At 36.1% G+C, this 19,285-nt stretch overlaps 1 protein-coding gene across 3 annotated transcripts in view; it reads right to left on the reverse strand.

Moving 5' to 3' along the window:
- NAA15 (N-alpha-acetyltransferase 15, NatA auxiliary subunit) overlaps window positions 1-19,285 on the reverse strand; it is an 81,745-nt gene that overhangs the window by 41,089 nt on the left and 21,371 nt on the right. For all 3 annotated transcript variants that reach the window (XR_004382652.1, XM_032857370.1, XM_032857362.1), the window contains exons 2-5: window positions 8,146-8,230; window positions 5,740-5,844; window positions 2,141-2,298; window positions 1,199-1,333 (exon numbers count right to left, since the gene is read on the reverse strand). Coding sequence is in view for 2 of the 3 variants with exons in the window: in XM_032857370.1 (XP_032713261.1) it covers window positions 1,199-1,333; window positions 2,141-2,298; window positions 5,740-5,844; window positions 8,146-8,230 (483 nt within the window). In the remaining variant the exon portion in view is untranslated. The remainder of the gene's footprint in view (window positions 1-1,198; window positions 1,334-2,140; window positions 2,299-5,739; window positions 5,845-8,145; window positions 8,231-19,285) is intronic.

Genomic DNA, 19,285 nt, shown 5'->3' on the forward strand with positions numbered 1-19,285 from the left:
TAACAGTAAGAATTTTGTTTTCATATTAAAAAACCATTTAAACACTCAAAATACATTTAAGAAATCAAAGGATAATAACTGACAAAATTCATTTTCTAAAAAGTCTTAAACATTTGTCTAGAGAGCAACTAAGTAAAAAATGACAGTATTAACTTATTAACTGAATAAAGTTAGAATCCTTAAGTCCTTACATATAATTAGTAAACAGGGGAGAAAGGAAAGCTCTTACTTAAGAGTAGAATGTCAAATAAGAAATCTAGAAAAAGTAAGAGAGTTAAAGAATCACCACTTTTTAACTATCATAGAACAGTTGATTCAGGCAAGAATCACAATCAATGAATGTTAAAACTAGTGTTAAGTTTGATGAAGAACAGGCTACTCATAAAATCTCAAACTGTTTACTAAATACAGAGAGGAAAAAAATAACAATTTTTTAGCATAAAAAGCCGGCAGGCACCACCCTAACCAAGTAATTAAACAGAACAAAAAAACCTTCTGCACTTCTCAATGTGATGAACAGAGAAGGAGTAAATATAACTCCTATAGTTTCCTCCCCCAAATTCTTAACTATTTCTAATAATGAAGAAACATCAAAGAAATCCAAATTGATGGACATTCCACAAGCACCTGCTGTACTCGTCAAAAATTTCAATGTCATGAAATACAGATAAAGTCTTCGAAATTTTCAGATTAAATCAGACTGCAAAGAAATGATAACTAAATGCAAAGTATGATTCCATTAATGGGGGGAATCTTAGAAAGGATATAAATAGAGCAATTAATATATTTTTAATATGAGCTGTGGATTAGATAACAGTCTATCAATGTTAAATTTCCTAATTTTTGATAATCTATATTGTAGTATGTATAGAGTTAATAATGATAAGAATTATTCTCAGGAAATATCACACTAACATAACAGATTTAGGAGTATAAGATCAGGGCGTCTGCATTACTCTCAAATGTTTCAGGAAAAAAATTTAAAAAGTAACTAATAAAAATTGTAAAGTAAATGTGCCAAGTATTATCATTAATGTGACTGAACTCATATATAGAGTTCTTTGTACTAGTCTTGCAACTTTTCTGGAAGTTTGAAACTATTTCAAAATAAAAAATTTGCAAGTCTATATGCACTTCTTTTTTAATGATTATACTTAGAATTAGACCCAGTTTACTAGGTCTGGCTTCTGGTTGTTACCTGTTGTGTTTTCCTAAATTCTTCTAAAATCTTTGCTGCCATTTCATAATCTTCTAACAAATGGTAAGCAATAGCATAACCAATCCATGATGCTCTCTGTGCAGGGCGAAGCTGAAGTAATTGATACCTCGTTTCCTTGAGGGAAAAAAACCACTTTTTCTTAGGTTTACAGTGAAAGCAAATGCTCTTTAAAAAGATTAAATTAATTTATCCAACAATGCTGAGTAATTTGCAACACAACACTGGGAATAGTAACAGAAAATAGCTACAGACACCCATATTGTATAGCTTTATAGAAGCAAAACAATATTTGGTAAGAAGTACAATGAGCTTCCAAGATAATCTTGTAACTGTTTTAGAACTTAAGACTAAATATGCTTTATTAATTCCTGAACTACTTTAAAAAAGAGAGAGACAGCATGAGAAAGAGTACATAAGAAAAACATTTTTTAAAAATACAGGGCCCAACTACTGAGTTAAGATCTATAGAAAACAACTGAGCAGGTACTACATGAACTTTATAGGTGTGAATTAATAGACTGATTTAAGGGTTAAAATATAGGCACAAAGACAGAATAGTCTCAGCGGAGGTAAAAAGAAGAAACAAATACGCTTTCCAGAAAAATGTGAGAACTAAAGGTTGTATTTACACGTTAACAGCAGACTAAGGCATTGCCTATTTGAGGAACATCAATGTTAATTTTCACTGAATTAACTCCATTCTACAAAGTAATCCTATTCTGCCTCAGTAAAATAATTTATTTAAAAAATCTGGTTAGTCTAGTCATAACATATACACAATCACTACTAGAAGATGATTAAGAGTCAATCCAATTCTGTTTAAAAACAGAAAATTTTGTTTTCAGTAAGTACTCACAGAAGTTTTATATATTTTAATACTACTTTCCCCTTAGAATAAAAAAAAATGGCTATTTTACTTACCCTGTAACCCTCAAGATCTCTCATTTGAATCTGTAGTAAAGAAAGGTCCCTTAAGATTTGAAGATTGTCTTTATCCCATTTTAATGCATTCCTATAACATTTAATGGCTTCATCATACTTCTTGTCTGACCTCTGGAGAAGGCCATAAACATGCCAACCTAAAGGATTTAGTTAAGGACACAACCTACAAGTCAAGAAATAATATTCCAGTAATATTTCTCAAGAAACTCAGAAAACTATAGCTATTTATAAAATTATAAGCGTTAAAAAAAAAAAGGGAGAGAATATAAAGATAGAAGTTTAACACTCTAGAAAACACAGCTTTTTGAGCCAGAGAAAAAAGGACTCACCTGTCTTATTAGCTGTGACCTTGGTAAGTTACTTAGTCTTGCTTTGTTTCCTTAATTATAAAATGTAAACAGAAAGTTTACACAGCACAGTTTCATAACTAAATGGAAAAGACTGGTATAAGATAAATGCTCAATAAATGTTATGAATTATCTATTGAGAGCAAGAGAGAGCGAGTGCACATGCGCACATGAGTTTGGGGGGTGGGAGGGAATGGGATGTGCATGGTACGCAGAGGGATAGGGAGAATCCCAAGCTGGCTCTACACCACTGGTCTGGATCTCAGGACCCTGAGCTCATGACCTGAGCCAAAATCAAGAGTTAGACGCACTGGGTGTGGTGCATAGACAATGAATTTTGGAACACTGAAAAATAAAATTTAATTTAATTTAATTAAAAAAAAAAAAAAAAAAAGTCAGATGCATAACCAACTGAGCCACCCAGGTGCCCCTGGAATCATCCTACTTTTAAAAGAAAAAAAGAGGGAATTGGTATATACATGACCTATAATTATTTTACATCATGTACATTTTCTTTAGCTAACAATATCCTTAGTATAGAATGTTTAGTGCAGTTCAAAGTTCCTGAAAGTCAATACAAAGAAGATAAAAACCACATGTAAGATAAAAATTCATTTAGCAAATAATTAAAATATCTTAATAGGGGCGCCTGGGTGGCTCAGTGGGTTAAAGCCTCTGCCTTCGGCTCAGGTCATGATCCCAGGGTCTTGGGATGGAGCCCCGCGTTGGGCTCTCTGCTCAGCAGGGAGCCTGCTTCCTCCTCTCTCTCTGCCTGCTTCTCTGCCTACTTGTGATCTCTGTCAAATAAATAAATAAAATCTTAAAAAAAAAAAATCTTAATAATCAGGGTGTAGGTGACCGAAATGGATTGTTTCCTGCATTCAAAAAATCTAAAGGGCTAGTAAGGGCACAGCTAAGTAAACTATAGTTGGTTGTAAAAAATGCTATAAAGGGGGAAAATATGTAAATTAATTCCACTCCCCTAATAGGTCCTTTTCACTTCAGATCTTGATTACTGCACAGTCACCTATCTTCCTACCTTCGGTCTCTCTACTTTTATTCTCTCCAGAGTAACCTTTCTTTAAAATAAATAAATAAAATCAAAAGAAAATAATTCACTTCCCTTTCTAGAAACTTGTAGTGTTTCTCTCTTAGATCAGATTTAAACTTTTCAATCTACCAACTTTTATGCCAGGGATCCTCAACAGAGTCAGTTAAATACATAATGTCCAGGATGGCAATTTAACTGAAAAACATATTTAATACCATACATTTTATTTGAAAAATCCTTGCCTTCACACTATAAATGACAAAGTAAAGCTTAACACAATCTTCTCATTTGGCTAGTACATGTTTTTAAAAGCCTAAGGCACTACCCTCCATAATCTGGCCCCCACCACCTTTATTTCAGGACTTTATCACCTCTCAAGCACTGCAACTATCTTTTTTTTTTTTTTAAAGATTTTATTTATTTATTTGACAGACAGAGAACACAAGTAGGCAGAGAAGCAGGCAGAGAGAGAGAGAGAGAGAAGCAGGCTCTGCACTGAGCAGAGAGCCCGATGCGGGGCTCGATCCCAGGACCCTGGGATCACGACCCGAGCCGAAGGCAGAGGCTTTAACCACTGCGCCACCCAGGCGCCCCTGCAACTATCTTTTAACTGCTTTTAAACTCCTATAAATTTATACTTAAGGAGTTTAATATTGCTAAAAATTTAAAGAAACATATGTCCATCAAGGGGAACACAAATAAATACATACAGAACACTATGTAATCATTAAAAAGGATGAAAAAGTATCTACAACAGTCTTACTAATTAGTCCTTTGATAACCTTAGAGTTTCTGCTTACTCCCAACTCATTTCTGATTTACTGGATTAGTTATAGTTTTTGAACAAGCTGTAACGTTTTATGTAATACTCAAACATGTTTCTATATATGCTTCCAGTAAGTACCTTCTTTCACCAGACTATAAATCTCTCAACAGCAAAATCCCTAACTTTTCTTCATCTGTAGTTTACCAGAGGTCTGGTAAACACCTGAAATTCAAATGTCTCAGCACTAAAAATTGTGCCAGCTCACAAAATAAGTAAAGAAATATTGTTAAAAATGGTTTATAAAAAAAATAACCTAATTTTAATAAAAATAATTTTAAAAAAATATTAATTTTATGCAGAAAAAAAAAGAGCAACCACAATTTTTTCTCTCTCTTCCTTCAGACATTTGTATTTGCTCCCAACTTCACACATCTCTTAAAATTTATCTCGTATAATACCTTGGGATTATCAGAAACTATGTTAAACATCTACCTCATCATTAAATCCTCAAAACACCACAATGAGATAGATATGGTTATCCTCATTTCATACACTAGGAAACTAAGTCTTAAGATCACAAAAAGGTGATGAGGTGAAATTCAAACCTAAGGGAAGCTTACTCCAAAGCCTGTGCTCTTCATCAGTATACTATCTGCCCCTTTATTATTCCTATTGTATATATTTTTTCTAAATTTATAATGATGATGAAATCTCCAGGGTGTTACTTTGTTTGTAATTGTGGGAAGAGCTTTCGCAAATATGGTACCCCCATCTGTGGGAGATAGGTTTCAAGACTCTCAAAAACGGCCTGAAACAATCAACGTACTGAAACCTATATACAGTATGTTTTCTCCTTTACACACACCTATGATAAAACTTATTTTACAAATTAGGCATGGTAAAAGATTAACAATAACTAATAACAAAATAGAACTATAACAATACACTGTAATAAAAGTTGTGTGAATGTGGCCTCTCTTTTAAATATTTTATTATACTGTACTCACCCTTTTCCTTGTGATGTGAGATGATAAAATGCCTATGTGATGAGATGAAGTGAAGTGAATGACGCAGGCATTATGATGTCGGGTAACACCACTACTGACCTGACAGTGCATCAGAAGGGTCATGTGCAAGTGAGCTCACGGCAGGTGAGCTCGGGTAACTGAAACTGCAGAAAGTGAAAATGCGGATAAGGTGGGACTATGGTATTTTACAAGGTGAGTCCAATGTATCCGAATAGAAGTAATGTGAGAACAGGGGAGGTACACAAAAATGTTTCAAGGTGACAGCTGTTACTCAATTTAAAACTCTGGAATTACACAATAAGAGGAATCTAAGACTTCTGACTCCCAATTTGCTGTCTTAGCTTAAGACATCCCAAACCAATCCTTAAACATCTCAAAAAGGATACACACATGACTCTTCAAGTCATTTCTCAAACCTCTACGAACCAATTCGTACGCTTCTTCCTTTTTCCCCAAACAGTTCAATGTTAATCCTTTCATAGCCAGGGTTTCTATTTTTAAAAAAAGAGAAAGAAATTGAAGAAAAAAGAAAGTAATTAAAGATTTAAAATAATTAACAAAAAAGTAATCATAATCTGAAAAACAAATGTTACATTATCCTAAGAATTTAAACTTTCAAAAGGGTTACTTGGAAAAATTTCAGACTTCTACAGAATTAAAACATTTTAAAATTTGACAAACCAAGAAGAAACACATTTCTATAGTCTAGGCATCCCCAGAAATCTTTTCTAAATAAAAAGATACAAAAATGCATGGATATCTGGCAATTCCTATGCTAACAAGATACAATGACTCTATTATTGTTCTTCAAGGGAATTCCATGGGTCACCTCATGTAATTAATCACTACCTTAAAGTATGGAAAACTTTACCTTAAAACAGACTTTATTTCTGTGAACCTAAGTTACATTAAAATTAAATTCACTGTTCAGGGACGCCTGGGTGGCTCAGTTGGTTGAGCAGCTGCCTTCGGCTCAGGTCATGATCCCAGCGTCCTGGGATCGAGTCCCGCATCGGGCTCCTTGCTCAGCGGGGAGCCTGCTTCTCCCTCTGACTCTGCCTGCCACTCTGTCTGCCTGTGCTCGCTCTCGCTCTCTCTCTGACAAATAAATAAATAAAATCTTTAAAAAAAAAATTCACTGTTCAATGGTTAAACAATTCACATAAATTATCTAACAGTTCTGACTTTCATAAATTTTTAAATGATTCTTTGGGATTACTACCAAATACACAACAAAGAAAATGCCAGGCACCTGTCATTCACAATCAAAAGATTAACAGAGTTCAGGGAAATACTAAGTTCTCAGAAAAGGAAAAGAAAAAAAGATTCCTAATTTTATAACATGCATGTTATGAAGCATATAGGAATAAAAAATACTCATTATGATTTACTTAAATTTTAGGGCTAAAATTTATAATTTATAGAAGAATTAATAAAGAATAAAAAGTAAGGATTAAAAGAAAGGTATTACCCTGAGGAAAAAATCAACATTTATTAGAAAAATACAGTTAGGAAATAGAAAAGTGAGGGGATCAAGTACAAATCATTATAAATCATATAAAACTTTAAAGGAAAGGAAGCAAACAAAATATATTTGGCAAGTAGCCAAACTAGCAAGGTAGCGAACAGTATAAAATAGTTCTTTGTTGTCAAATATTAAAATCCATTCATACAAGTTTTACCAAACATCTTAAAAGTGCCTTAATTAATGAAGCCCTGTACTGCTAGTGAGTCTAAGACAAACCATCATTTTACGTACTATTAAAATACTTTCAATTAAATTATGGCACTTCATACAACATACCATCACTCTAACAGAAAGAATATTTTTTTGAAGATTTTATTTATTTATTTGACAGAAAAAGAGAGAACACACGAATGGGGGAGAGGCAAGCAGAGAAGAGGGAGAAGCAGGCTCCCCGTGGAGCAGGGAACTCAACATGGGGCTCAATCCCAGACCCTGGGATCATGACCTGAGCCAAAGGTCAAGGCTTAACTGACTGAGCCACCCAGGTGCCCCAATTTAGACGGTTTTATTCCCTCTGCTTTCCACCTCCAATTTTATTATTACAGTAAAAACACACAGGAGTAAAGAGAGCCGATAAGAACTATTGCTCTCTCCCTCTTCTTCAATACTAAAAGATTATCTAATTACTAAGAGCCATGTTTCCTAACTGTACAAATCAGACTTGCGAAAGCTTAGCTTTCCTATGTGTCTTTGCAAGTTCAGCCACACATTCTTACCCTACCAACATCTCACTGTCCAATCTTACCTTCACCTAGGCAAAAGGTATATGTAAATTTTCAGAACATTACTATACACAAATAAGTCTTAAACATGACTGTCTTGAAAACCCGATACAATGCTGAATAAAAAGATGCTAGCTCATAAGCTAAGGACAAAATGGACACTTTCTGAGTAAGCTTAATGTAAGACATCAAATTTTTCCAGCTCAACGTAAGTTCTAAACAAAAACTGTCAATATCTTAAATGAGCTTATTTATTAAATTTAAACATATCTGTCCCTGTTAATTTCCTCTGCCTTTCCTACAGCACTAATCTTCAAAACGGGAATAAACCAGAAATCAAGTAGAATGTGTCACAGTTTTCTTGACATTAAATTCAAACTAAAATATTAAAACATCTTCACACAAGAGTTGGAGAGGTCCATTCTGTCGAAAAATAGGGCAGCTGAGATAGTTAGGGCTTCACTTACCCAAGTAAGTGAAGCCAGACATGTTAGCAAAGCTTTATTTATTTACACTTACTAGTCTATGGTATTTATACTTACCTCCATGCTCTGCAAATTTGGGATTAGAAAGGATTTGTTTACAGAATTTCAACCCATTTCGATACTGTTTATGTTCATAACATCTCTGTCAAAACAAAAAAGAAAAAATTGGGTTCAGCAAGAAATGCAAACAATTTTAAATTTGATCTTAAAATTTTGATTGCTAAATACAACAGAATGATCAAATGTTATTTCCATATTCTCCTAAATCCCACTAAAATTCCAGTAAGAAAATAAAAATACAGAAGATTCAAATATAGAAAGTAAAAGCAAGACAAAGAGACAGAATACAGAGTCGGTAAAATAAGAAATCATTAGCTCACTCCAAAATGTCCAGCAAATGTTACAGAAAATGAAATCTGCAAGAAAATAAACATATGGAAATTGTATTATAAAGTATTATTTTCTTCTTACTGCAGTAAAGAAATCTCTCAAGCCAAAGGAACGAACAAGTACATGCAAAATAATGAAGAAGAAAAAGATCTATACCATGGCAGATCATAATGAAATTTCAAAGCCTTGGAAATAAAGAAAAGGTCCTTAAAAACTTCCAGAGAGGGGAAAAAAGGCACATAAAAAGGATCTGTAATTAGAATGTCACTGAACTTTTATTCCAAAGTCACAATGCAATTCTGCTAAAAACTAGAAAACCTCCAAAATTCAGAGTGAAATCAAGTTTTGACCTAGAATTCTAAAGCCAGCCAAATTATCAAGTATGTGAAAATGACACAGGCTTCTCAGGAAATTAAAATATTATCTCTATGCATTCTTTCTTATGAAGCTATTAAAAGAAAACAAACAAAAAAAGACAACTTAGTAAATAAATTTATGGCACTTAGTAAATAAATTTAATGCAGAAAAAAGAATAGAGAACAACCACTCCAAAATAAAAAAGGAAGCCAAAGGCCACCATGACACAGATTTCCAGTAAGGACAAAATGGAACTCATAGATTTCATAATATGGAAATCATTATTCATAAGCAAATGACAGACACATTTGGGAAAAATGAGCAATAGGTCTACAGAAAACCAGGTAACTAAATGAGACAAGTATTAACTCTAGGAGAAAGAAAAATACGGTCTTAGTGTAAAATGAAAGAGGGGGACATATTTTTTCATCATAAATGTTTTAGTGCTATTTGACTTTCAGGTATCAATGTGTGGTTTCACTAATAATTACTATTTTTTAATGTTTGTGGTTTTTTTAAGTAGGCTCCATGCCCAACGTGGACCCCAGTGCAGAACCTATACTCAGTGCATTTAAACCAAGACCTGAGCCAAAAACAAGAGTCAGATGCTTAACTGAGTGAGCCATCCAGGTGCCCCAATAATTATTTTTTAAACCATTCTACTTGTTACAGAGAAAAGCCTGCATCTTAAAGATGTAATGATCTACGCCAGAACTCACGTCATAAATTTAAGCAAATTTTCCTCACAACTTTTAAAACAGTATCTTCAAAATCTGGGAGGGAGACTTAATGCAAATGATGACAAAAATCAAACAGAAAAAAATGTGTAGAAAGAAAAAAAAAGTGTAGAAAGAAATCAACTGCTTAAGCTCAATGCTAGGGCCAAATACAGAATTGTTCTATAACCAAGTATGTACTCATCATCTCTACTTCGCTATTTCTCACCTCAAACTTAATATATCCAAAACACAACTGAATTTTCCTCCCAGAATCTCTTCTCACCCAACCAGGTATGAAGGGGGAAAAAAAGCAACCCAAAACCCTATTTATCTTGGGTGCTTTCTTTCACTCATACTTCCATCCTCTAGTACCATTAGTCCTCTATAAGAGCTTCCTAATTCCCTACCCCCTCTTCCTACCATCAACTATACACTTTGCAGGCGTTATCTGAGGATAAGAGAGAAGGGAAAGCAGAAGCAGTAACTTAGGGCTATCATCAACCATATGTAGTCAAAGAAACATAACTAATTAAATTTCGTGTTCCTATTTACTAAGTAGAAAGCCCAATTACAGTATAAGTATATTCTTCTTATAGTAATTATTTATAACCAACTATAATTTATATATAAATTTATAATTATAATAATAAATAATGTAAACACTAGTTAAAAGGGACACTCTTGATGTGTCAATATTTTCCAGGAACTATATACATACAAAGACCATTTAAGGGCATTGTTCTTAAACCCTTCAATTACCTTTCTGAAAATTTATTTCTTTATATATATATTTTTTTAATTTTTTAAAGAATTTATTTATTTATTTGATAGACAGAGATCACAAGTAGGCAGAGAGGCAGGCAGAGGGAGAGGAGGAAGCAGGCTCCCTGCTGAGCAGAGAGCAAGAGGCAGGGCTCGATCCCAGGACCCTGGGATCATGACCTAAGCCAAAGGCAGAGGCTTAACCCACTGAGCAACCCAGGCACCCCTATATTTTTAATTTTATCTAAGTAGGCTTCATGGCCAGTGTGGAGCCCAACATGGGACTTTAGATCAAGAGCTGATCAAGAGTGGGACACTTGGGCACCTGGGTGGCTCAGATGGTTAAGCATCTGCCTTCAGCTCCAGTCATGATCCCAGGGTCCTGGGATCGAGTCCTGAGTTGGGCTCCCTGCTCAGCAGGGAGTCTGCTTCTCACTCCCCTTCTGCTCCACCTGCTTATGCTCTGTCAAATAAATAAATAAATAAATAAAGAGTGACCAGAAAGCAGTAAGTTCAAGAATTTTCAGGGTTCACATGGTACTGAGAATTCCAAATAGCCAGAATGGCGTCTTCACTGAACACCTGCAGAATTCAGTAAATACTGCAAAAAGGTCTACTCAGCATTAGACAAAAACTAACCCTAGAATAAGTGTACTCTAGACCCACTCTAAGCAGAGTCCTAGGCTGATATACAAGTACCCTCACTGTCTGCTATTAACAAAGTTCAACACTTTTAAGACAGTTAAGTCACAGAAAACAATGTAGAATTCATAAATACCCAATATTCAACAAAATATTATTAGATAAGCTAAGAAGCAAGAAAACATGATCCATAACCAGGAGAAATAAGAGAAATGATGAAATAATGAGGTAAAAATATCAAGACAAGTAGATGCTCAAGAGTTTAAGAAAAACATAAACATGAGGAAAGGGAAACAGAACATATAAAAAAACAACCAAACAGTGCTTCTAGAGGTGCAAAATATAATATTATACAATGAAAATGTCATCAGATTAAAGGTACTGACATTGTAAAAGCAAAAATGAATGAAAAAGACACAGCAATAGAAACTACCCAAACTGAAATACAGAGAAAAAAGATAGAAAAAGTAGATGAGCAGAGTCCCCATGCATCTGTTGCTAAGAACTGTTGAGTACCAAGTCTTAAATATGTAGGGTAAAACTTCATGAAGCCAAACAACCCTTCTTTACAAAAGAAAAATCCTAAAAGCACCACCAATCTAAATGAAAAAGGTGTAACAATAAAACTTCCATAAAAAACCCATTTATTTTATTTTTTTTTAAGATTTTATTTATTTGACAGAGAGAGATCTCAAGTAGGCAGAGAAAGAGGGGGAAACAGGCTCCCCGCCAAGCAGAGAGCCCAATGCGGAGCTCAATCCCAGGACCCCGAGATCACAACCGGAGCTGAAGGCAGAGGCTTAATACACTGAGCCACCCAGATGCCCCAAAACCATTTTAAAATATCTTCATTATAGGTTGGGTTGACAGACTCCTTTATCCCTTAAACAGGTAAGTTTAAATGTTTAACATAGTATTAATAAAATGCAAGCCAGGGGACACCTGGGTGGCTCAGTCAGTTAAGCATCTGACTTCAGCTTGAGTCATGATCCCAGGTCCTGGAATCAAGCCCCACATTGGGCTCCCTGCTCAGTGGAAGAAGTTTGCCTCTCCCTCTCCATCTGCCTCTCCACCTGCTCATGCTCTCCCTCTCTCACAATGGATAAATAAAATCTTTAAAAAAAAAAAAAAAAGGCAAACCAGAGAAGACATAAGCAATGCCCAACAAAGATCCTATATCTAGAATATATAAAGAACTCCTTTAAGTTAGTATCAAAAAGATAGCTCATTAAAAAATTGGTCAAGGGGACAACTGGGTGGCTCAATGGGTTAAGCCTCTGCCTTCAGCTCAGGTCATGATCCCAGGGTCCTGGGATCAAGCCCCGCATCTGCATCTAGCTCCCTGCTCGAAGGGGAGCCTGCTTCCCCCTCTCTCTCTGCCTGCTTGTGATCTCTGTCGTCAAATAAATAAATAAATAAATAAAATCTTTAAAAAACAAAAACAAAAACAAAAACAACCCGTAATGGGCAGTGTTATTAAAAAAAAAAAAAAAAGAATTGCTTTTATGGGGTACCTGGGTGGCTAAGTAGAGGTTGAGCCTTTGCCTTCGGTTCAGGTCAGGATCTCAGGGTCCTGGGATGGAGTCCTGCATCAGGCTCTCTGCTTGGCGGGGAGCCTGCTTCCCCCCACCCTCTGCCTGCCTCTCTGCCTACTTGTGATCTCTGTCTTATTTATTTGATTTTAAAATAAATTTAAAAGATTTATTTTAAATCTTTAAAAAAAAAAATTGCCTTTATGCCTAAGGCTTAAATTTACCAGAGCCAATACAATAAATATGGTACTAAAGGTCTTCTCTGGTAAAGTAAACAAATCATATAAAGTGTGGCCACTATGTCATAATCCTAGAATTAAATTTGTAGGTAATTTTTACAGACTAGTAACATTATGAATAGAAAAATTTACTTCAAGGAATTAATCAAACAGTAAAGAGGTACCTATGGAATCAAATAGCTCTGACTTCAGATAATAAACTAGTTACGTAGTCTTAAGTACTTTGCTGAGTATCAGAAAGAATCCTTAAATCCTGGAGAAAACTTGCCAGGAAAAAACATGTAAAACAGTACTAACAGCTAATACTTACTGCACATTTACTGAATGCCATGTACTGTGCTAAATGCCTTACAAGGAAAACTCATTTACTCTCACAATGTTATGAAGTAAGTGTTCTTTTTATCCTCATTTTAGATGAGATATCTGAGGTCCAGGGAGATTATATCATTTGGCCAAGGTCACACAGCTACAAAATGATTGAAAAAAAGATTTAAACCAGACAATCTGGATTCAGAGCCATTACACCTAGCCATTATAACTGCCTTTCTACTACAGTTTAGTGTAGCACAGACCAAAACAAAAACAAACAAACACAAAAAACCCAAGAAAAAAGAGAAAAGGTTCTTAAAGAAAACCTCTAACACAAGAAATAGAAGGCCACTGTAGAAAGCAGACAGGCAAGAAAGCAGGCAAGAAAGCAAGCAAGCTAGCTAGCTATATCCCATTACAGAGAGAACTGCTATTAACATTCTGATTTTTTAATAAGGTTTTAGTTCAAAAACTATAGAACAGCCCACTGTCCCATAGTATAAATGTGAACCTGTATAAATATAATTGATAACAAGCATATAAAAATTACAGACATTTATATTCCCTTTTTAAAAAGATTTTTATTTATTTGACAGAGAGATCACAAGTAGGCGGGGTGGGGGGGGAGGGGAAGCAGGCTCCCTGCTGAGCAGAGAGCCCCATGTGGGGCTCAACCCCAGGACCCTGAGTTCATGACCTGAGCCAAAGGCAGAGGCCTAAACCACTGAGCCACCCAGGCACCCCTAGATATTTATATTCTTACTTGATATGCAAAATGTGACTTTGTTTTGTATAGTTGAACTTAAAATACTCGGGATTCCAGTTGCTTTTTTCTTGGTCTTACTGAAAATACCTTACATTGTTCACAGCACCACATTTTTCAAAGGGACTGCACACTAACTTCTCATTTACTCTTCATGATACTCCTGTAAACTAGGAATAAAAGGGTTAATCCTTATTGTATAAGTAAGATTTAGAAAACAAGCAATTTACCTAGATAGTGGCAAAATTTAGACAACATCCTAGGCCCTCTGACGCCCAGATGAAAGCACTTTCCATCATATGTAGAAATTTTATTAACATAAAATATTATTAAAGGCTATAGTTTTTTTTGGGGGGGGGGAACACTTGGGTACCTCAGATGGTTAAACGTCTGACTCTTGATTTTGACTCAGGTCATGATCTCACGGTCCTGAGATCGAGCCCCACATTGGGCTCTACACTGGGTGTGAAGCCTGCTTAAGATTCCCTCTCTCCCTCTCTCCCCAACCCCTGACCCCTACTTGCATTACCTCTCTTTAAAAAAAAAAAAAAAAAAAAAAAAAAAAAAAAAAGGGCCTATAGTTTTGAGGTGCCTGCTGGCTCTATCATGAGAGCATGTGACTCACTCAATCTCAGGGTCATGAGTTCAAGTGCCACATTGGGAATGGAGCCTACTTAAAAACTAAATAAAAATTTTAAAAGCTGGGGTGCCTGGATGGCTTAATCGTTAAGCGTCTGCCTTCGGCTCAGGTCACGATCCCTGGGTCCTGGGACAGAACCCCAAGTCAGGCTCCCAGCTCAGCAGAGGAGTCTGCTTCTCCCCTGCCTCTCCTGCTCCCCCTGCTTGTGCTCTCTCTCTGTCAAATAAATAAAATCTTTAAAAATTTTTAAAAAGCCTATAATCTTTTAATAGACCTTCTAATCAAATCCAAACATTACCTCTTTTTTTTTTTTTAAGATTTATTTTAGACAGAGAGGCACATGGAGGAAGAGAGATAATCTCAAGCAGAATCTCATTTGAGTGCAGAGCCCAACTCGGGACTCGATCTCAGGACTCTGAGATCTTAGCTGAAACCAACAGTCAGAGGTTTAACTGACTAAGCCACCCAAGCGCCCCTCACCTGGTTTCTTTTCTTTTCTTATTATTATTGTCAAATAAAAGGGCAACAGAAGTGCCAAAGTAAGGTGAGAAAAATGAACACACACAGATTAACTGGATACTTCCTCCGAATAATTCAGTTTACCGAATGAAAATTTAAAAACTCCACTTTCTTTAAATGTGGTAATACTATACTACCTAGCTTTTTATTTTATCACATTTCAAACCAATAATTAAGTTCCTAATGATTATATTCTCAATTAATGAATTCTGACAGTCTTCCATTTTAAAATTATACTCAGGGCCATTAAACCAATGATTGCCGTCAATGTGACCTGTAAAAATAATTCAAAATGGCATACTCCTCCAAAAAACTGCTAAGAATTCATCTCTATATACTTAAGAATCAGTGTATATTTAAGAGATATGAATCCCAGTCTCTTTTTCTCCTAAAAGCACTACTTCTACAACAGGTCACTCTTTACAAATGAAAGTAGTATTCCTAGTTTAATAGAAAAAGCAATAGCAAATATAAAATATATAAAAAGTCCTTTTTTGAACCATTCAAAAAGAGATGTACAAAATGAAAAAAATCTGCTTATTTTTCAAAATCCTATGTAACACTAAATTAATTCTACAGAACTATATAAAAGGCAGGCATCATGACAACATTCTTTTTCTTGTTTTTTAATGATTTTATTTATTTATTTGTCAGAGAGCAGAGAGAGTACAGGCATGCAGAGAGGCAGGCAGAGGCAGAGGGAGAAGCAGGCTCCCTGCAGAGCAAGCCCAATGTGGGACTCGATCCCAGGACGCTGGGATCATGATCTGAGCCAAAGGCAGCCACTTAACCGACTGAGCCACCCAGGCGCGCCACATGACAAGATTCTTAATGCCTTAACCAATCCCATAGGCTGAAAGTAAGTTTCTAAGGAACTTTTACTTAGGAAAATAAAGACGCAAAATACCACATACAGTATACTTTGAAGAAAAGTTTCATATTCAATTCATTTAAAATAGATTTTAAAAAACAACATGGTAGACAGACATATTAAGTTCTCGTGGAATCATCCAATTAAATAAAAGTACAAGACTACAGGGGTGCCTAGGTGGCTCAGTCAGTTGAGCATCTGACTCCTAATCTCAGCTCAGGTCTTGATCTCAAGTGTTGTGAGTTCAAGCCCAGTGTGGAGACTGCTTTAAGGAAAAAAAAAAAAAATAGAAGCAGTCTACAACCCTATCTCTAAAACTCTTGTATTTGGGAGTTCTTGAAATTCCAGAACTGTAAGGGTTTCCCTTGGTATGGAATGAATACCACAGTGCTCTATTTGTTCTCTTACCTATAACACAGGTATATGTTAATTCAAAATTAGACATAGTAGTTTCAAAAACAGTAGAACATTGGGACTATAACCTTCCATTAGGAATTAAATTTAATACTAACACTATGCTCTAGAAAGGGTAAACCATGAGGCAACGGGGTGGCACAGTTGATTAAGCCTCTGACTCTTGGTTTTGACACAGATGGTGGTCCCACGGTCGTGGGATAGAGCCCCATGCTGGGCTCCACGCTGGGTGTGGAGTCTGCTTGATAGTCTCCCTCCTCCTTCTGCCCCTCCAACTTGTGCTCGCTCTCTCTCTAAAAATAAGTAAAAAGATCTTTAAAAAAAAAAAAAAGGTAAAGCAAAATAGGATATAATTAAAATAGAGTAAAATGTCACAGTGCCTGGGTGGCTCAGTTGTTAAGTGTTTGCCTTTAGCTCAGGTCATGATCCCAGAGTCCTGGGACAGAGCCCCACATCAGGCTCCCTCCTTGGCGGGACGTCTGCTTCTGCCTCTCCCACTCCCCTTGCTTGTGTTCCTTCTCTCACTGTCTCTCTCTGTCAAATAAGTAAATAAAATCTTTAAAAAAAAAAAAAATAGAATAAATGGTCCTAATAGATTAAAATAAAAATTAAAGGGCACCTGAGTGGCTCAGTGGTTTAGGCCTCTGCCTTCAGCTCAGGTCATGATCTCAGGGTCCTGGGATCGAGGTCCGCATCGGGCTCTCTGCTCAGCAGGGAGCCTGCTTCCCCTCTCTGTCTCTGTCTCCCCACCTGTGACCTCTATCAAATAAATAAATAAAATCTCTAAAAAAAATTAAATTAAATTAAATTAAAATTAAAAATTAAATTTAAAGAAAATGTGCTAAATGATGGTACCATACTCTGAGAATCCTGCTTCCAAAATGTATAGGAAAAACCGGCACAAATACTACTTCTGGAAAAAAAAGAAAAAGAAAAAAGATGAAACTTCTGCTAAGCATAAAACAAGTAAATATGAAATAACTGTTTTCAGATGTTGGATGAGAGCCAACACAAGGTTGTCATCTCAGAAGGGAATCAAGGTAAACCCCAAGAAAATCCTTTTCTCTGCCTAGAAGCATATTCCAGACTGTAGGATGGGGGGGGGGATACGTTGGGGTGGGGAGCAAACAACATGGCAATCTCACTGATCTAAGCAGATAATCTGAGTTAGAAAGTGCTCCAATAGTTAGTATTACTGGGGCAGGGTACCGGAGAGAAGTATACAAAGATGAAGCTTTGGAAATCTGCGTAGGAAACTTCAGTCAAATATATTTTTTTAAGATTTTATTTATTTGAGAGCCAGCAAACAAAGGGGCAGAGGTAGAGGCTCTCAAGTGAGTCTGCACTGAGTACAGAGTCTACATGGGGCTCAATCTCACAACCCTGAGATCACGACCAAGACAAAATCAAGAGCTGGATGCCTAACTGACTGAGCCACCCAGGCACCCTGAATCTTCTGTCAAATATTAAGCTAAGTGGATTGACTGAAAGATTATACAGAAGCTAGGCAAAAACAACTATGAACTAGCATGAACAGAATAACTACTGGTGCTCATTCATACATGGATGGGAGGAGACATCGGAGTTCCTAACAACCAGTTAGAGACTTCATTAAATACTCCAAGATTCAGTAGAGACCTAGAAAGCCAACACTTTAGGAATAAGGCTAATCTAGATCTACTTTTATTAAAGTCTTAAAACAAGCCCTGGAGAGAAGCTGACATACAAGCAAATTAACAGTCTGTCAAAACAAAATTCTACTAAGACAGACAACAGTAGCCAGACGTTCAATGTCCTAGTGTCTGTTAATACCTAGTATTATGAAAAAAAATTATTAGAAAGGTGAAAAAGCAAAAATTGTGACCCACAACCTAGAGAAAAAAAAGATCAACAGAAATTCAAAAATAATGATGATGGAAGTAACAGAGATTTAAACCAGTTAACTATTAGGTAATAATAAAGGACTGAAAGGAAAACATGAACCCAATCAGAAAACAGAAAAACTCAATAGAAAAATGGAAACTTTGTGGTGGGGGGAGGCACCTGGCTGGCCTCAGTCAATGGAACATGTGACTCAATCTTAGGGTCAGGAGTTCAAGCCCAACATTGGGGATAGTTAACTTTAAAAAAAAAAAAAAGGAAGAAGAAGAAGAAGAAGAAGAAGAAGAAGAAGAAGAGGAAGAAAAAGATGGGCTCCTGGCTGGCTCAGTCTGTGAAACATGTGACTCTTGATCTTGGGGTTGTGGGTTCAAGCTCCATGTTGTGTACAGAGATTACTTAAAAATAAAATTTTTTTAAATTTATTTTTAAAAAACAAGAAAAATCGAAGCTTAAAAAAAAAAAAAAAGGACATTGTAGACTAGAAAATACCAAAAAGTGAAAAGTTAATCATATAGGCTTAAAATATTAGACACTGCAGTGAATTTGAAGCCGGTACAGTGAACATAAAACCACTGAGAGAACTTAAAGTGGCAGCAATGAATGTGAAAACATGCAACAGAAATGATCCAAAATGGAAGCTAAAAGAGGAAAATGAAGGGGGCAGCCGGGAAAGAAAACAGACACACTCAACGACCTGTGGAATAACACTGTCTACATAAACTACAACAAGTAGTCTAAAAGTATTAACACATACATGTAACAGGAACACCAAAAGAAAATAAAGACTGAAGTGGGATAAATATAAAAAACTGCAAATTTGGGCGCCTGGGTGGCTCAGTGGGTTAAGCCGCTGCCTTCGGCTCAGGTCCTGATCTTAGGGTCCTGGGATCGAGTCCTGCATCGGGCTCTCTGCTCAGCAGGGAGCCTGCCTGCTTCCCTCCCTCTCTCTGCCTGCCTCTCTGTCTACTTGTGATCTCTGTCAAATAAATAAATAAAATCTTTAAAAAAAAAAACAAACTGCAAATTTGGGGCACCTGGGTGGCTGAGTCAGTTAAGCGTCTGCCTTCAGCGCAGGTCATGATCCAGGGTCCAGGGATTGAGCCCCTCATCAGGCTTCCTGATCAGTGCGGAGCCTGGTTCTCCCACTCCCCCTGCTTGT

The sequence above is a fragment of the Lontra canadensis genome, unplaced genomic scaffold, assembly GCF_010015895.1.
Source record: "Lontra canadensis isolate GAN:19392208 unplaced genomic scaffold, GSC_riverotter_1.0 scaffold1, whole genome shotgun sequence".
Taxonomy (NCBI): domain Eukaryota; kingdom Metazoa; phylum Chordata; class Mammalia; order Carnivora; family Mustelidae; genus Lontra; species Lontra canadensis.